The 20,313-nt window shown below is 31.5% G+C and overlaps 2 protein-coding genes across 3 annotated transcripts in view; one reads left to right on the forward strand and one right to left on the reverse strand.

The window, feature by feature from the left end:
• Window positions 1-5,667, reverse strand: part of LOC111618058 — a 53,478-nt gene extending 47,811 nt beyond the window's left edge. The window contains exons 1-2 of one of the 2 annotated variants that reach the window (XM_023359486.1): window positions 5,544-5,649; window positions 2,134-2,238 (exon numbers count right to left, since the gene is read on the reverse strand). The gene's annotated coding sequence lies outside the window, so the exon portion shown is untranslated. Of the gene's footprint in view, window positions 1-2,133; window positions 2,239-5,543 lie in introns of both variants that reach the window. The other variant, XM_023359487.1, reaches the window with a different exon arrangement.
• A 4,219-nt stretch (window positions 5,668-9,886) lies between these two features.
• Window positions 9,887-10,615, forward strand: LOC111618028. Its single transcript, XM_023359448.1, has one exon. The coding sequence runs from the start codon at window positions 9,887-9,889 to the stop codon at window positions 10,613-10,615; it is 729 nt and encodes a 242-aa protein (XP_023215216.1).
• Window positions 10,616-20,313: the final 9,698 nt, after the last annotated feature.

A 20,313-nucleotide genomic window follows, 5' to 3' on the forward strand; every position in this document is an offset into this window, starting at 1 on the left:
TGATAGTTTCAGTTAATTTTTAATCACCAGAAAATTATATAATAAATAATTATAATTTCAATTAAGATTTTTTTAGCTCTAAATAAAACAATATCTATGTTGAATAATGGTTGTTTATTGTCTGTAAAGTAAAGTAAAAAAAAAATCTTAAGATAGTCACAAAATTTAAAATCTAATTGATTTTGTATATACAGCATGTTATTTTTGCATTGTAATAAATAATCATGTGTTATCTATTACCCACAGTGATCATTATTTGCAGGTAATTAGGCATCTTTAATCTGTCTTTTCACAATATCAGCCTGAACATACAAGTAATAACAGACAATTTTTATCAGTCTTAAGCAGTGTTTTAAATATTAATCATCTGTTCACTGTACAGTAGTTTAAACTGTTGGTATTTCTTACTTCAATTATACACAAAAAATCTAATTTGCACAAAAATACAAAACCAAATTTGTAATAGAAAAATATGTAAAAACAACTGTCTCAAAAATTTATAGAAAAGTGCAAGATTATGCAAATGTTAAATGCAGTATTTGTAATACTAGATTTGAACATATGAAGGTTTCCAGAAAGTCAAAAAGTGCATATTTTCTAAAGCAAAATGCTGAAATGTTCACAGCTTTCAGCTGAAGAGGTTAACATGTTAAGCTTATAGATCAGGTTCTTGGGATGATTATATATAATTATAACAATTACTGTATTTTAGAATCTGAGAAAATTTTCTAATTAAAAATAATATAATCCTAGTAGTTCCTATCAAAGAATTTTATTAAAGAACAATGCATTTAATAAACTGCAAAAGTGCATGTAATTAACAAACAAACAAAAAAGAGGGTTAAAAAGGATGCCCAATTTTAAAGATCTGCATAAAATTCTCCTGTATAATTATTCTTTAAAAACAAATCAAGTGTTTTTGCAGAAAAACATTATTTGTATGAATAAAATTGAAAAGTGGAAAAATGCTGTAAACAATATTGAAACAATATTTTTTAAAAAGAATTCCTAAAAGGAGGAGGGGAAGGACAAGAAAATCATATATATGAAAAATGAACTTGACTATGACAATATAATTTAATTTTGTCCAAGCTGATAAATTTAAACATGATATTTCTGAATAATTTGAACTTATAAATATATCATTTAATGACTTTTGAGAGTGTATCAACAGAATCTGAAAAAACACAATTAGCCTTGACTTGTGTTAAATGACAACATACATTAAAAAGTAACAAATAAATTTTGAAGCATCTGAATTCTTATGGAATGTAACAATTAACATAGTATCTCACTTACCAACAGCCATGATCATTAGATACCAAAATACTGAATAAAAAAAAAATAAGCTCAGACAAGTATTGGAAAATCTCAAAAATATGATATCAATATAGTCAATTAGAGGATGGCAATTCAGATTTTAAAATATTTGCCAAAAATTTCAGAACTTTTCTGGAAAAATATTTTATTTTGTTGAGTTCTCAATAACATTTCTTAAAAACATGGAAACATGATTGTTATAAATGTTTTGAAAGATATGAAAATTCAACTGTCACAATCCTCCATGGATTTCTTCTCAGTCAACTTTAACTTAGCTGAGAAACATGGAAGACTATGAACAGAAATGTTACCAATTATTATAATGCAATTTTCCTGTATACTTATATCAATATAATCTGAATTGTTAAACATTTAGGTGCGAAGATTAGAAAAAAAATCTGGGAACTAAAATGTGTCTCATAATAGAAGTTCCAAATTAAAGTCTTGCTCCAGACCAATCATTCCTTCCAGAATTTTCTAAATTATTAAATTAAATTTCAAAATTAATTCTAATTATTAATCTTAATCTTGACAATATAGTTTGACCTGAAGATAGGCAGTTATGTCATTTAATTATTTTAAAATATTGCCTGAAAATAATGAGTTAAATTTCTGATTGATTATAGAATTAATAATGAAATCAAATTATTTTAATTTTAAAAAAGTAATAATGCATACAATCAAAAGTATTTATTATTCAATATACTAAACAAAACAATTAGGGATTACTGCAATATCAGCTTAGTAATGCAACAGATATGATGATTTATTTTATGTATAACACATAGTCAGACAAATAACAAAAAAACTTACTGTATTAAACTTTAAATAGTTTATCAAAGTTTATGATGCAATCTCACAACAAAGTAATTCTTGTAGAACATATGGCATTCTGCAACTGCTAAAACAGTAGTACACCTGGCATGAAAAAAACAAGATTATTTGAAAGTTTTATGAATAATATCACAGGTAGATTCTAAAATATTAATGTCAGATTGATAGGTCTGGTTTTGCTATAAAATAAATCTGATATTGCAATACTCCTAATTGTTTCAGGCATCTAATGTTTATATTTATTTCTACTTAATTATGAAGAAATATAATTACAGTATTTCTCAAAATTTATAGAAAATATTATTTTAATATTGATATTAAACTATATTATTACTATTGTATATTCAAAATGTTCTCATATTTTCATGAAACATGAAGACTTTTTTACAAATTACTATTTTGTTTATTTAATCAAAAGTGGAAATCAAATGTCTAACCAGACTTTTCCTTTAAATTTAATTAAATAAATAAAATAGATCCCTTTGCCAGGAAAATTTGTATTGCTTTGATTGAAAAAATTCTGTTATGTAACTTTGACACTGCACACAACCTTCAATGATCATGATATAATGGTTTCAATTATTACATTTACCAAATTTATTTTACTTTTGAACAAAGACTGCTGAGTAAATAGATTATTATTTCAAAACTGAAAAATTTCACTAGGATGCAAAATTCTATTAAATTAAAAAGTACTGAGATTTCCTGATTTTCCATGTATATATAAAATTTTCTAAGAATTTTAAAAGTTATCCATAAATTGCTATCTCAGAAAGTTCAAAGAATTTACTTACAAAGAAAATATATTCCCTGAATATTGGGTTAAGATTTCATAAGAAATATGATTTATCAAAACAAACATATGTTTTTAAAATATTGTACATGCCATTAGACACTCATTTACAGAAGTATGATTTAAAGTTAGGACTAGGGTCCTAAGTTTAAATCATACTTTTCCATTTCCAAATCCATACATAACCATTCTCAAATTAACTCAATCCAAGAGCAAATGACCTTTGAATCAATAACAAGTTAACTTGTAAGTGAATTTAAAAAATTTTCAAAGATTAATTGATTGTATTTTTATGGAGGCATCAAAAAGTTTCCATTCACAGCACTCTATTGCTTACAGAAAAGTGCTTATATCAACAAACTAGAAAATACACTGAGTCACTCCTTCAACAATATGCAGTAAATATTAGTGTGTGAACTTATTCTGTCTTTTAAGTTTTATAGAGTGGTAGTAATGGCTTCAAAAATATCAGGTGCATTCCAGCTCCTGATGTTTGATCAAAAACTGAATAATGACTTATTGTTGATGTACAAAAGGATGTCATCCTGCTGAAATTTATTGCTATATATTAGTAATTTATTATGAATCCTATCCTGTCCTGTGATAATATGTAATGTTATAACAAGTTCTGCATCATTACAAATTTACCATGAAGTGAGAGACTATCCATGTCAATAACACCAAGCCACATCACAAAAGTGAATACATCTATATACAGTAGACCCCCTATAACATGGTAGATACGTTCCATGTTTTATGAAATTCATGTTGTACAAGTCCTTAAATACACGAGCCAATCACAGCCCAGCACATATGCAGTTTACGGACTACAGCTGTTTGAAAGGTTTTCTTCTATAAAATTAATCGATTCTAGACTGATTTGACTCAACATTTCCAAAACACGTATAATTTTTTGGGAATAATCCAAATAAACTATGCTATAAACAAAAAATTGTAGGATTACTTACCGAGTGTGCACCGTTTGACAACGCCATTGCTTAAGCTTGTTTTCATCGTGGAGTGGAGCATCAAACGGCGGGTGCATGTTTCCGATAAATTATTTTTCTGCAAAAAATTTGCTGAACTTTGGAGACATCATTAATAAAAATATAATTTTTATGGCCATTGAATAATAAATGGTTTTTAGTAGGTCCGCTGCTTGTTTAAACTCAGCAATTTGTGCAATATCTGCTATTGGTCTAGATTCAACCAATCCTATCGCAACACGAGTCGGCAATGATGTTTTACTGTTATATAGGAGTCTCTTTTAGCGTGTTTATACAAATACAATCGCAATTTTTTTGCCATTATATACAAATCCATATTATATGAACCCGTTTTATAGGGGTCTACTGTATTAAATTCAAGATTTAGACCTTGAATTTGAATCCCAAAATGTCTCAGAAACCAGTAGAAATCTCAAAGAATATTGTCATTTCTCATATATTTGGAATACAACAAGAGAGAAAGTAACAATTTCCTATTAAGAATGTTGCAGGAGACAAAATCTAGCATCCAAACCAAAGCAATGCTAATATCATCTCACTGAAAGAAGTTTTGCTATGTCTACCAGCAAGATTATGAAATAACAGTGTTTTTTGACCATAAAGGACTTGGCTGTTAAACTTCACACCATCTAACATCATAATCATTACCAACTGCTATTATGCAATACTAGATTGATTGTGTGCTACAATCAAGAACAAAAAATACCAATAAACTCACATCGAAAATCATGTTGCTCTAGACAATGCCAAATTACATGTTGCTGGCACCATCAAAGATAACCTTTTGAATTCATGAAGAAATTATTGAAAAATTGTAAATTTCAATTATAGACAGACATTTCAGATGCTATTCAAGAATAGTTCCAAAGCCAACTAAAAAAGTTCTTCCAGAACATAATACTTCATTTAGTGACATCTTAGGATAATTGTTTTAATTCGGGACTTTTTTCAAAAAGTTCAATATTCTCTGAGTTGTCAATAAATGAAAACTTGTTGAAGCCTCATTATATATTCTAATCTATTTGTAATATGTAACATATGCTAATTTCATGAAAATATTTTTACCTGATTAATTTTTTAGTTGTTTACCTTATTAGTTTGCTCTTTATAACAGTTTTATTTCAATTTTGTGATTAATGAATTAATAAGCAGTAATTCTAATATGATTTTTATTCATTAAATGAATAAAAATGAATAATAAGTTTAATTTAATTAACTGATGAATAAATTTTTGTCATGTGATATTTATAAAACATTTTGAAATTATTTAACATCTGTATATACATTACAATATACATGTAGCTGAAAATATTATCTGTAAATACATGTATATTACAATGCAAGATTGAAAAATTTTACATTACTTTAAATATTTCATCTTTTTAAAATGTTTGTCACTCCTTTTAAGTTATAATGATACATTTTATATTAAATTGTTTACTTTCTTCTCTAATATGATTCAATGTATTATTTTTAATTCATTCTTATATATTAAAAAAACATTAATCATTATTATTAAAATTATATGTTCTTACCCACCAGTATAGAATTAAATAAGATTATAATTTTCCAAATCAATAAATAGTTACCTAAGAATCTGACATTTCCATCAGTGGAATGGGATCCTGGCATAATCTAAAACTTCTTAATACAACTTCAAAACATCTCAAAGATAGTACTTAGGATTTATTCTATATTAAAAAAAAAAACAAACACATAGATTAAAAATCTTTACAATAAGATTATGCTTCAGTAAAAGTCTTAACATATACATATATTCAGAAGCTCTATTTATAAATAATAATAAAATTAACAGATATTCCTAAATATATCAGTTTGACAAATTACTTCATATAAATTGAATATTTTGGATAATAAAAAGTATAATATAAAGTAATTTTTATGTTACAGATATAAAATCTCAATTGCTGATAATCATCCAACGATTGCCTAATCAAAATAATTAATACAAATAAATTTGATACTAGAGGTAAGCATTAGGTGCCATGTCAACTAAATTAATAATTATAATTTTAATAATTTAATAAATTATTTAGAACCTTCTGGAAGAAAATAACTGACCCAGGGCGGGGCTTGAACCCGCAGCCTCTGCTTGCTGTGCAGTGCGCTACCAGATGTTCATTGGCTGTTGATGTAGGATCGTCTCCAGTGAGCACCATTAGTAACCATGGAAGGTTATTTCGAAAATTTAAATACTTCTGGAAGTGAAGGCTGGCTTGGGGTCGGGTGGTGCAATTGGTAGTGCACCGGACCCCAAGCCAGGCACAATATTTAGGCGATTGTTGGATGATTATAATTTAACTCATTGGGCTTTGAGATATGTATTATATCTCAATTGCTTAATTTTTTACTAAAATGCATAATATAAGTTCATATAACAAAGAAATATTAATTAGTCCAATAACAATTTTCACGTTTTAAAAATACATTACAAAATTTTATAAACTCAAATTATTCACAAATCATCATTATGTCATCTCAATGAATTTTGTCAACGGATCATTGTACGAAGATCATGCTAATATAACATCATTATTTTCAATAAACATCAATAATTTACATATAAAAACTGCACCATGATTACTCATTTATCTTAAAAAAATCAAAATATACAATGCAATCTTATGATAATCATTGAATATCTCATTAAAATAATTAGTTATTACTATTACAATTGCATTTGATGTTTTCAATGTCTGCAAAGCTTCTTAGCTCTGGAACTGAGATAAATTTATGCTTAAATCTAGAGTTTATTTAGTGTGCTGTTTCAAGCAATGACATGATTTAATGGCTGATTTTGGAAGTCAATTACTTTCAAACTTTGCTTCAGAACAACTTAATTCAGTTCCCATGTAATAGCTTTTGAGCTTGTTCAATGTTGCCAAATAGAAATGTTTACAAATATATAAGTGAATATAGAGCTGTTAAGATGGAGTTTATATTCAATTGTCATGTTAAATTGTTTAAAACTCAAGGAATGTCAAATAACAATTGAGTTATGTGTTTGTTTACACTTGTAAACAGAAATGAACTGCCAAATGCACTTTGTAAGCACCCAAAATCCCAGTTTAAGTTTACGGGACAGTTTTCTTGAGATATTTCTCAAAGTCACAATCTGATCAGGGACCATATTCTGGTCATCATCTCTCATCTTCAAGAAACAGTGTCTACAGCACAAGCTGGCCATCAATTGGCTAAACATTTGTTTATATCTCAGAGATCATCGCTTCTCCCAAAATGTGATTCTGGACAACTTTTTCTCTCAAAGATTCTCTCATCTTCCAGAGATGAGCAGATAGTTGTCTTTTGACTGGTCTCAATTTCCTTATAGCCAATATGAATGACTGGATGATACTCACATTATACACTCATATTAGAGAACATTCTCTATCTCAGGAAAGAGTATTTCAAGATAAACAACATTTTTTATCTTATTTTAAAGAGGTCACTTAACATTTCACTCAAAAATGCCATTGAATGCCTGATTCCATCTATTTTTTAATGACTACATCAATTACTGAACCATTGAATATACTATTAATCTATCCATTAATTCCAGCCATCCATTTCTCTAAGTATTTTTCAAAATATCATCTAATTTCTTCCTAAGCATACACACTTTTCTAACTAAATTAGGTTATCAAAATTTCTATTTGTTAAGAGACAATGTTACCCAAAACATGTTGACATTACAATTGATGAAAATGTTACAAAATAAATGTATATCTTTGTCAAAACTTTACACTTTATTTGAACCTCATGCTTTCCTTCCCATGTGCTCTATAATTTTGTACTTTGCATTTTCAAAAATTTTACAATTTCATTGGTTAAAATTTTCTACTTGTTTGATTGCACGCACAGATAACCTGAACATTTAGTAGAATTGTGACATCAACATAAAGACAAGACCANCACACTTTTCTAACTAAATTAGGTTATCAAAATTTCTATTTGTTAAGAGACAATGTTACCCAAAACATGTTGACATTACAATTGATGAAAATGTTACAAAATAAATGTATATCTTTGTCAAAACTTTACACTTTATTTGAACCTCATGCTTTCCTTCCCATGTGCTCTATAATTTTGTACTTTGCATTTTCAAAAATTTTACAATTTCATTGGTTAAAATTTTCTACTTGTTTGATTGCACGCACAGATAACCTGAACATTTAGTAGAATTGTGACATCAACATAAAGACAAGACCATTATAAGCAACCATAATCACCCATTGCTGGAAGACTAGTTTCATTTCTTCTTATGCTTATGACATTCGTCAACCTGGACTTGACATGCATATCAAATTGGTCAAGCAATTTCAGAGGAATTTATTTAACACGTTCATGGCATCACTAGATAAACATTTAGGCAGATGCTGAGCATTAAGAGTCACCCGTGACTCATAGTCTATTTTAATACAGGGCAGCATGAGTCACCTGTGCCTCGTACTATTAAATATATTTTATTGCACCTAATAAAATAATATCAATATACAAAGTATGATGTTTGTAGAATTATGTTATCAAAACATATGCGCCGCCCCACGGAAAAACAAGCAATTATGTCTGTAGCCCTAACTAGACATGTCCATACAAGTCACATGTGCCTTGTAATGCCGTGAACATGTTAAACCCAATGACATTTGAGTATAAAAAATGAGCTGTAAAGAAATTATGCAAGGATTATGTTATAAATAAGATAATCTTTGCATAATTTCTTTACATCTTGAGTTATATCACTACATGAGGTAAGGATGAAACAGGGATGTTATTTTGTCCAAAAACTGGCAAACTTCTGGGACCTAAAGCATATAAGAATTTTTATAACATTGCATCAGGACAAGAAAAACAGTGTATCAGAATTTTGTCTAATTTTTCTGCAAGTGACCAGTCAGGGGATCCTATGATAGTGTTTCCATATGAGAGGATTCCAAGGCATATTGCAGATTTAGGCTTGGCTGTAGGCAGAAGTGATTCAGGATGGATAAGTGCCCACATTTTATGAATATGTTGCAAATGTCTTCTACCCCTGGTTTCTGGATAAGAATATCCAGTTTCCTATATTATTGCTTCTTGATGGACATAAATCCCATATAAATGAAAAACTCTATAATTTTTGTTGAGAAAAGAATTCTCCCTTTTTGTTGCCAAATGCAACTATTATTATCCAGCCTTGTGATGTTGCAATTTTTCGACAGCTTAAATGTCAGTAGAGAAATGTCAGAAAACACAAACGACAATCATCAAAATGAGTTTCTAAAACTAATATTGCAGCTTTATTCTTTAAAGCTTACAAGAAAGCTTTGAAATCGAAAACAATTCAACATGGGTTTGTTTCCTTTTGATCCAAATAGGGTGGTTTATTCAAAATGTATTTCTGCTAGGCATAAGGAATTGTTTTTGAAAAATAAACCTGATTTATCAATTAATTATAGAGAACTATATAAATGTGCACTGCAAATGATAGAAAATGAGATTCCACTTAATTTGTTATCAGATTTCAAGGAAGCCATTGCATATGATAACAATTAGATAAATTTATAAAATTATTGCTGCAATATTGCCTATCTGTGAAACACATTTTTGTATGGATTATCAAACTGATAATTTTTATAACATTGTATAGGGCAGCGTTCATGGTCGGCACTTTTGGGTGTATTATAAATAATTATTCAATTTTTTGCAGATGCTTACCACCAGGAGGTGTTAATTTACTATTTAAGTGAACAACTTAGTATTGATAGTTGGCAGCGTTCATGGTCGACGCTTTTGGGCGTATTATAAATAATTATTCAATTTTTTGCAGGTAAGCTCACTGGTTTGTTTTATCTGGTCTAAAAGGAAGACTTATTCACCAGTAAGTCAGTCAGATAGTAGATCTAAGATTTTTCATCCTGACCTATTGGAGGAGATGAGTATCTTGGAGTTACTTCAGGGAGAACTTGATATTAAGGATGGGATATCATTATTTATTCAGCTAAATTTAAAGCAGAATACAAAACTGGAAGGAATGATTGCTAAAATTGATAGAATTTACTCCTGGGTAGAAAATTTAGATGAAACTATTGTTAATCTAGAAACTAGATTAGAAGATTTAGAGAAAAAATTTGCATATGATACTGGCACAGTTCTATCGGATAATAAAATAGACTTGAAAAACAAAATGGCCGGGTTTACATTAAGTCAGGAGCGGTTTGAGTGTTTCTTAAGGCGTAATAATTTAATAATTTCTGGTTTACCTGAGTCGGAAAATGATAACTTGCAGGTTAAAGATGTAGTATTGGAATTTTTTCAAAATAAATTAAGTGTTGATAATGTTAGTTTAGAGCAGTGCTACAGATTGGGTCAACAACAGAAAGATAGAACTAGGTTGATTTACTGTAGTTTTTTGGACTATGGTGATAAATGTAAGATTAGAAGAGTGACATTTAAATTAAAAACGACTAAGATATTTATAATGGATGACCTCCCTCCTTTAACTAGACACATAAGGAAAATAATTAATGATTTTGCTAGAGAAAAAAAAAGGTTGTGTGCTTCAATTACTTATCTAAATAATAGAAATGCAGTTAAAGTTGATAGTAAAATTTATAAATATAATATAGTTTCTAAGAAAATGGAAGAACAAATGCCAACTTGACTGGGAGTAGGTACATCGGTACTTTCATGGAGTTGTGAAGCTATTGTAAATAAGCCTATCTCTTTTTGGAATTTTTTGTATACTTTTGATATAATTTTTTTAATGGAAACGTGGTGGGATGGCAGGTCTGCTATTCCTGATTTTCAAAATACGGATAAATTTTCTATTTTTTGGGAGGCAGGTTATCGAGAGGCTGATAGAGGTCACTGTATTGGTGGCTGAATGTTGTTATTGTCCAAGTCTTGGAAAGTGAATATTTTGGAAAAAGATAGGCATTGGATTGTTGTGGAATTGACAGTAGGGCCTACAGTAATTTCTTTCTGTTTTATGTATATAAGACCTGCATTATGGAATATTATTTGGACAGAGGTAGTTATGTTGGTTAGTTGTTATAAGATAGATTTTTTAATTGGCGATTTTAATGCTCACATTGGGGTAGAACTACAGGAATGGATTTATGATTATAATGATGATTTTGATCAGAATTGGATGTTGAGGTTATCACAAGATACATTAATAAATAATCATGGAAGATTGGTGTTGGATTTTTGTGAAGATGAGGGATATATTATTTTAAACGGTATAGGCTCATCTATGTCTAAAGATTATTATACATACGTGGGTGATATATACTCCTCTGTAATTGATTTGGCTTTGGTTAAGTTAAATCGATCATCTATTGTAACAAGGTTTTCTGTATTAGATAAAGTACAAGGTGTGACAATTTAATTCCAGGACTAGTCTGTAGCACTGCAGTGACAGCATGCAGAAACTTGTCTAAGCTTGTTATAATAGTTAAACCATCTGGCTACTTGTCTGCATAGATTTGTTCAGGTCTCGTAACTCATTCTTTCTCTGTACTCCATTCACATATTGCTGTGAGAAAGTGCTGTCACGTTTCTGTCATGGAACAAAAAGCAAACATTAAGTTTTGTTGCAAGTTGGGTAAAAGTGCAACAGAGACTTATGCCCTCATCAAGCTAGTTTATGGGAATGATGTCCTATCCCACTCTCGTGGTTTTGAGTGGTTTGTGCATTTCATGGATAGTCGGGAAGACCTTGAGAACAATGCTCGCCCTGGACAACCTCAATCAGTTCAAACACCAGAAAACATTGAAAAAATCAGAGACTTGCTGCGATATGACCGTTAAATGTCTATTTGGATGATAGCGGAGACAACCGGTATCAATCTGGAGACAACTCATCAGGTTAGGCCTAGTTTGCAGCAAGAGGAAGTTGGGTACTGTTGCACGCCAATGCCCGCCCGCACACTGCAACTGTTGTCAATGAGTTTTTGGCCAAACATGGCATTGTGGAGTTGAACCACCCTCCATACTAACCAGATTTGTCGCCTTGCAACTACTTTTTGTTTCCGAAAATCAAAATCACATTGAAGAGACGAAGATTCGACGATCTGGAGGACATACAGTGCAATGTGACTAAGGAATTGAGAGCTGTCAACGGAAATGACTTTGCCGAGTGTTTCAAGAACTTGTACAAGCATTGTGAGAAGTGCATTGCCCTCCAGGGGAATTACTTTCGAAACATATTAAAATAGTTTTTCACTATATGTTCTTTGTGTCCTTTTATTACCCCAGTCCTGGAATTTAATTGCCACACCTTGTATATAGTAATCATTTTCCAATAAGTCCAGTTTTAGATTGTAAATCTAAAAACGAAAATTCGAAAATCATTTAAGAGGTCTATGAGTGAGAGAATTTTTTGGAGGGAAGAAAGTAGTAAGAAGGTAAATTATAAGTAAAGGGAACTATTGTGTGCAATTCAGAGTCAGTCAGTATTAACGTTTGACTCATTAAATCTTCATTTTCAGACTAGTATTAAAGGCCAGTTGGATTTTCTAATTTTGTGTGGTTTGATACAGATTGTAAGTTGAGTATTGCAAGAAGAAATCAGGCATTGAACAGGATGGAGACGAGCAAAGATTGGAAATAGTGTTGCTGTGAAGAATTTTGTTAAAGAACGTAATGTGACTCGCAATTTATGTAGAGCTAAGAAAAAGCTTTTTTGCAGATCAATAAGAATTTGGCATCTGTTGATAGTAAACAGTTCTGGCGATTCATTAATTTCTTTGTTAGGAGTAAATACAGGGAGCTTCCAGATCTTGATTGGGTAGCTTTTTTTTCAAAGAAATTTCATTCTAGTAAATATTTACCGGATATGTCTGTATATAATTGGTGTATGAATTGGCAGGACGAGTTGTTGGATACGGAGATAACAGAACAGGAAGTCAAAAGATTCTAGCTACTATGAAAAATGGTACTGCTCCAGGTATTGATGGGATACTGGTGGAACTATATAAGAATTGCCCAGATCTGATTTGATATATGGTAGGTCTGTTTAATAATGTTTATCAATCAGGGATGATTCTTTCAGACTGGCAGATATGTAAGATTATTTCTATATTTAAAAAGAAACTTAGAGATTTACCTGATAATTATAGAACAATTTCGTTACTACTGACAATTTCTAAAGTCTTTTGTAAAATTTTATGTATGCGTTTGGTATCTTGGTTAAATAAGTTTGAAATATTTTCAGATTTCCAGGTTGTTTTCCGGTCTGGCTTTTTGACAATGGGCAATATTTTTGTTTTATATGCCTTAATACAGAAGTCTTTAAAGAAGAAACGAGGTAAACTTTATGTCTTTTTCATTGATTTGACCTCGGCATTTGATTCGTTGAATAGACATCTTTTGTGGAGTCAACTTTTGAAGATTGGGTTGAGCTATAAATTTGTAAATTTTTTGATTCAGTTATATACTAATACAGAGTCATGCGTGTCTACTAGGGAGGGTACGACTAATCTTTTTTTCTCGTTAAAAGATGTAAAACAAGGTTGTGTATTGAGCCCAATACTCTTCAACATATATCTATATCCACTTATAAGTAAACTGAATAACTCTAATTTGGTGGGTATTGATCTTTTGGGAACAGATGTGAAAATCTTGACATATGCAGATGATTTGGTTGTTACGGCAGTTTCGCCTATAGGTCTACAGAGAATGATTGACCTTTTAGGATACACACTACAGGAGCTAAAACTTTCTGTTAACATTGAAAAATCTAAAATAATGGTATTTTGAAATGGAGGAAAACATTCTAATAATGAGAATTGGTTTTTACAAAATCTCAAAATAGAAGTAGTTGATGAGTATAAGTAGAGAGGTTGAGGCGCACATTTTAAACATGTAAACGTGTACGTGTGACGTTCGGCGCCGCTTTTCCGTAAGCCTAAAAGTTTGACAATGGCGTTTGGATAGTCGGTGGAATCACGCTCGACATTTCAAACACCATCGTCAAACTTTTCAGCTTACGGGAAAGCGGCACCGAACGTCACACGTACACGTTTACACGTTTGAAACGTGCGCCTCAACCTCTCTAGTATCTGGGTGTAGTTTTCCAGTCTAATGGGAGTTTTTTAAAACATTTAAAGTATATTCACAGTAAAGTGACTTTCGGAATTGGTAGGATTATTAAGGCTTGTGTTATCTGGTAAATTGGTATGCTGGAAAGATAAATTAAAATTTTTTGAGTCATTTATTCAATCAGTAGTGTTATATGGATCTGAAATTTGGAGCTTTGATTGGAGATATAGAGATGATAATATACAAATTAATTTTATTAAGCATTTATATTCTCTAAAGAGATGGATTCCATCGTATATTATATATTTGGAGTTTCAAAGAGTCCCCCTTTATTTTAATATAATAAAAAATAATTTTTAAGATGGTTACGCAAACAGTCTGTTAGTAAACTTACAGTGTCCGCTAAATTATTTTTAATCTCTCAAAGAGTAGCATAGGGAGATCGAATTGTGTCTTTGTTGCAGAAGTCCAGCTATCGAAATGATCCGATAATGTTAAATCCAATAAACATATAATATCCAATAATGTTAAATCCAATAAAATATCCAATAATGTTAAATGAAATTAAGATCTCTGATGAGATCTTAATTTCATTTAACATTATTGGATATTTTAATGAGTTTGGCAAATAATTATATAACTGAGTTTAAATATAGAGCAGTTAATTATAAATATAATAAACAGTATTTGGATGTTTTTAATGAATGAGGGTCGATAACCCATTTGAATATAGAAAGACCTTTTTGTATTACACAAGCAGTATTATGTGCAATATATTATAATCAGAAGAATGATAAGTCCATGTATGGAGTACTGTGAATTTTGTAATACTACTGCTAATTTTGACACTTTTCATGTAATAACTGAATGTAAGGCACTGACAGCAGTCAGACAAAAGTGTTTTGGTGAAGACTGTTTTTTGGTCCAAGCATATAAATGGTTGTTACAGGACTGTAATAGATATCATTGTATTTATAGTTTTGTAACTACATTAAATGGATAATTATTTATTTGTTAAGTTTAAGAGACTTTTCTTTTCCAGACGCTTACCACCAGGAGGTGTAAATTTACTATTTAAGTGGATGACTTAGTGTTGATAGTTGGCAACGTTTATGGTTGGCGCTTTTGGGCATATTATAAATAATTATTCAATTTTTTGCAGGTAATTGCTTAGTTTTTTCTTTTTCTTTTTATTTATTTTGTTTTGTAATCTCTGACCATTCACTGCCATTTTTCTTCTTCCATGTTTTTTTTTCTCATAAGAATATAAATATTATTATTGTTATTTTGGATGATATTGAAAGTAACCTTGTGTTATCTTTTTAATTTTTTCTTTTCAGACCAATTGTCACGTGCTGTTTGTTGTATTATTATTATTCTTTTTGTATTGATATTCGTAACAGTTTGTAATTTTGGTATAAATAGCCCATACATACAAGGTTTTCCTTGTACTAAATAAATAAATAAATAAATAAAATAAAATATAACATTGTATATATGATATTTTTGAATTAAAGACCTTTTATAAAAATTAATATTTTTATTCCAATTTCTTAATCTGAAATTACATAATTGCCTGAACATATAATAAGTGAATTTCATAAAATTGCCAACACATATATAGTATACAATGGTATAAAATTGCATATAGTATCCTAAAACTCTAGTTATTCATTATTAGTCACTTGCAGTCATTCACTAGCCTCAGCTGGTCAACTACTAGAGCCATATGGTCATTCACTGGTGATTTTTAAATTATAAAATCATCATGTCATTATTTTAACCAATATTTCAGAAAATTAAAAATTCACTTTTTGAATGAGCAGTGCGAGTTCTCGGTAACCAGCAATGACCACTATTTATATTAAATGTCTGTTTGTTAATTAAGTGATTATATTCAAATCTTCTTATCAAGGTGCTTAAGTGGTCATTTACTGGTACAACTACCCTAGTATAAAGCAGGGGTCAGCAACCTTTCAGTGGTGTTGTGCCAAGCGTAAGTTATAGTGTTATTCCAAGTGCCGACACGATTCTACCAAGTTTATTATATATGTTATCAAAATTAATCCAGTTATAATGAATTTCAAAAACGTATAGTTTTGAAGTTAATTGAATTATGTTCTTACATATGAACTGCTTACATAACACGTAGATGGCGACACAGAGCGTAAACGCATGCATTGTAATAAAAAAGATACAAACAAGAGATTTGTTTTTAATGTACCAGAGCCTTCACTGAGCTATGACTTCCATTTAAATGTGTCATTAAGAATTAAAATAAAATTTTTCTATTCAGTCAGTGTGTCATTGAAAATCATCCTGCATGCAGGATAATTTTCAGTGGCCAAGTTACAGTGGGGAGCAACAATGTGAAGAATCCCCAGATGGCCAACTTGACCAGAATAGGGAATATAACAAAACACAAGAGTCCTCCAACAGCCAACATGGCCGGGAACCAGTGGGGATGGTAACAAGACTGGAATCCCCAAACAGCCAGCTCGGCCAGATTACAATGGGTGTTCCGAGTGAAGAGAGGGATAAGGCCTATAACAAAAGGGCCATGACTCCAATGCCCATGATGAAGTTCTTTAAAGCATTTAATGTCCGTTTACTCATGAAAAAGTTCTTTGGGGCACAGGCCCAATGGAGGCCACATCTGTACAATGTCTCAGTGAGGGTCTTTTCAGTGTCCTAAACTTTGGACACCTGAAGATTATGTGGTGGGGATCTTCATCTTCACCTGAACAACAGTCACATAGTCCGTCTCCTTTGTGGAGAAATCTTCTTAGATAGGCATGGAAATTCCTGTGCCCTATAAGGATTTGAGATAGGTGAAAATCAGGGATGAAGTAGTCCCTCTTTTGCCTACTTGCAATGTCCGGCAGGAAATCATGGGTAGTTCTTCCAGTAGTGTCACTGTTCCATCTGGCTTGCTAGTCCAAGATGGTAAGTTTTTTAAGTTCCTCATGAAACCAGCAGCTGGGGAGCTCCCCAAACACTGGTTCCATTGATGATCATGCCACCCTCTTTGCAAGAAAATCAGCCCTCTCATTCCTCCCAATGCCAGATTGGCCCCTAGCCCACATAAATGAGACCTTGAGGCTTTTCACAGATAAGCACTGGAGGAGAGTTATTTGTGCAATGATGTTCAATTTTGTGTTTAATTTGTGGATTTGTAATAAGGCTGTCTTGCTGTCACTAAGAATTTCCACAGAAGTTTTATTTTTCTTGTTAAAGTCAGTGTCTACAATGCCCTTCCAGCTTTGCACCCATCTGCCAAATGTTTTGTTCGTTCGGTCCAATGATAACTGCAGAACACCCTATGTCTTCTGGGGTATTTGACCCATCTCTAAAGATTTTGAACCGTGGCTGATTGTCTTGAGTAGTGGTGTGGATATTGTTTATAGGATGCCAGTTGCAGGCAGGATGCAGTTTGTAGTGCCTGTGGGTATAGTCCATATTGTGTTTAATGATTGTGCTATGCTGTATAGTATGATGCTATGTTTTTAATACTTGATGGAACGTAAGGAGTAAGGAGGCCATTAGGATTTCTACTTAGGTGAAACTTCCAGTATGTTTCTAGAATTTTGAGGTCTAAGGGAGCTAAGTTTGCCAGTACGTGGAGCGCGTTGGTAGGTGATGTTCTGTAGGCTCTTGCTACAGTTAGTAGGCAGGCCCACTGGTTGGATAAAATGTTTCTTTTAGTCTGTTGCTTGGTGACTGCCTTTCCCCATATCTCAGCCCCATAGAGTACCACTGATTCAATAGCACACTTGTAGATTGTTCTGCTAGTATGGTGCTTTATACCCCATTGGTTTCTACAAATAGAGAACAGAGAATAGGCAAGTTTAGTACATTTTTTCTTTGATGTTCTGAATATGGGGATTCCACATGAGAGTGTTATCTATCAGGATCCCAAGATATTTTATTTCAGTACTTGTCCGAATTTTTGGACATTGCTTTTGATAGCTGGGTGCTTGTCTAGGGGCCTTTTCCTAAGAAAAACTATTGAGTTACATTTTTCAATATTGATTTTAAGCTTGTTATTTTCAGCCCATCTATTGACAGACCTTAATTAACAGTTTATAAACTAAATACAAACTCACCATAAACTGGAACCGTAATATTCGCAAATCACACCTAAATTCAAAATTTCCAGCAAATAAAAGTCAAAAACACATATAGAATGTTTTCGGCCACTAAATTTATCGGCCTTCCTCAAGAAATATCAACTGGAAAAATAGAGCTAAGTTCTATTTATAGAATGGTTTTTCCAGTTGATATTTCCTGAGGAAGGCTGATAAATTTAGTGGCCGAAAACATTCGATATGTGTTTTTGACTTTTATTTGCTGGAAATTTTGAATTTAGGTATGATTTGCAAATTAATAGTTTATTCATGTTAACTTGCAGCACCTCTTGGTTTCTGTGCTTCATTGTAATCAGTGTGTCATCTGCAAAGCCAACTATGTCAGCATCAGGAGTTGCTTGATTGGAAGGTTGACTATCCTGTAACCTCAAGAGGCCATCATAGGCCAACAGCCACAATAGGGGCCCAGAGCAAGGCCCCTGGGGTAGCCTCTACTTATTGCCCTTGTGAGTGTAGTTGTGCTTGTTTTAATACACACTGTTCTGTTTTGTAAAAAACTCCTAAATAAAGCAATGATGTTCTTGGGGCAATTATTGTTATTGAGGGAGTCTAATATCACTGGCCACCATGCATAGTCAAATGCTCCCTTGAAATCTATAGAAACAGCTAATGTATGCATGTCTTTCTGTTTGGCTTCTTTAATGATCCCCATAACTTGGCAGAGGGCTATCCCCAGACTTCTGTTTTTCCTAAACCCATGTTGGTTTGGGTGGAACAGCTGCCTTGATTTTCCATATGATGATGTAGTCTCTTTGCAATTAAAGCGTCTAACACCTTTCCAAGAATAGAAAGCAACAAGATGGACCAGAAGTCTTGTGGCCTGGTCTGTTGTCTAATGTTGCCTTTGAGAATTAATTTAATATGGGTTGCCTTCCACTTCTTAGGGAAATAGCCAAATTTTAAACACTTGTTGTAAATCACTAAGAATATAGTGGGGATGGTCTGATAGGCCCTCTTTGCCATATCTCCTGAGATGCCATCCATTCTGGGAGCTTTTTTCTAGTTTATATGCCTGAAGCATTTCCCTATCTTACATTCCTAAAATATTTCAAAGGATAAAGACAACTGTCAAAAATGAAGGCATTACATTAATTCCAGAACAAAAACTAATAGACTTATCAAATTACTAAAGCCAAATAATGAAGAAATACCAACTGGTATATTGGATAAAATGAATACCATATATTCTTTCCAATGTAGTTGTTTAGAAAAATACAGATATATTGGAGAAAAAAAAATTAAAGAGAAGGTTAACCGAACACACAAGAGCAATAAAGTATAATTATCCTAATTTGGCACAGTGGCTCATTGCAACACATATGGATGTGAAATAAATCAAAATACTCTGAAAATAGAAAAACAGAGGAACAACCTATAAAAGACAGTTGTTTGAACATCTGGAAATAATTTCATCTAAAGATAAGAAATGAATAAAAGTTTGGGCAGACCAACAGATAAATTCCAGTACAGCTTGTTAAATATAGGAGTGCTTAAGAACCTCAAGGGGAGTTAAAGCTGTAGAATGATGTAGTGTTGGCTGGATAATTGCCACATGGAATGGTGTGTTGGTAGTTCGTTTAGTGAGTAAAAGCTGTTTAAGTGAACAAAATTGTAATAAGCATTGTAATAAGCAAGAAAGCATTCGAGAAATTTTACTGGTAGGCAGATGTATATTTAGTAAGGAAATTATATCAGTAATTTAGAATTATTTAGATTTGTTGATGTTACAGGAAGAATTTAAAAAAATAGCAGTTTAAAAGTCTATTCCAAAAATGTTGAAAGAAATATATGGGTATATTAAAATAAAAAATTTTTAATTTTTAAAGATATTTTTTTAAAACTTTTGTGTAAATTAATGGGTAATTTTTAAATTGCAATTAAAACAAGGTAATGGGCATGACCCACAATTTGAACAACGCACCTACATTTGAATTGCATGCACAGCATTAAAATGCACGTTGATAAACAAAATCTGTTTTGTGCCCAAGTTGTCTTGCACTCTCGCTGTGAAAGCATCTCTTGCATTAAGCATGTATATTTCAGTACTTCAATGCTTTTTTTGCTGTGTTTGATTATGTATATAACTCCTAATTATTAACCATGACATCCAAGAAAAGTGTGGAAGCAACAAAGCCTAACAAGTGAGAAGGCTTTACTATATTGTGAG

This window comes from Centruroides sculpturatus, unplaced genomic scaffold, assembly GCF_000671375.1.
Source record: "Centruroides sculpturatus isolate CEXI.00-Female unplaced genomic scaffold, Cexi_2.0 scaffold47, whole genome shotgun sequence".
NCBI lineage: Eukaryota > Metazoa > Arthropoda > Arachnida > Scorpiones > Buthidae > Centruroides > Centruroides sculpturatus.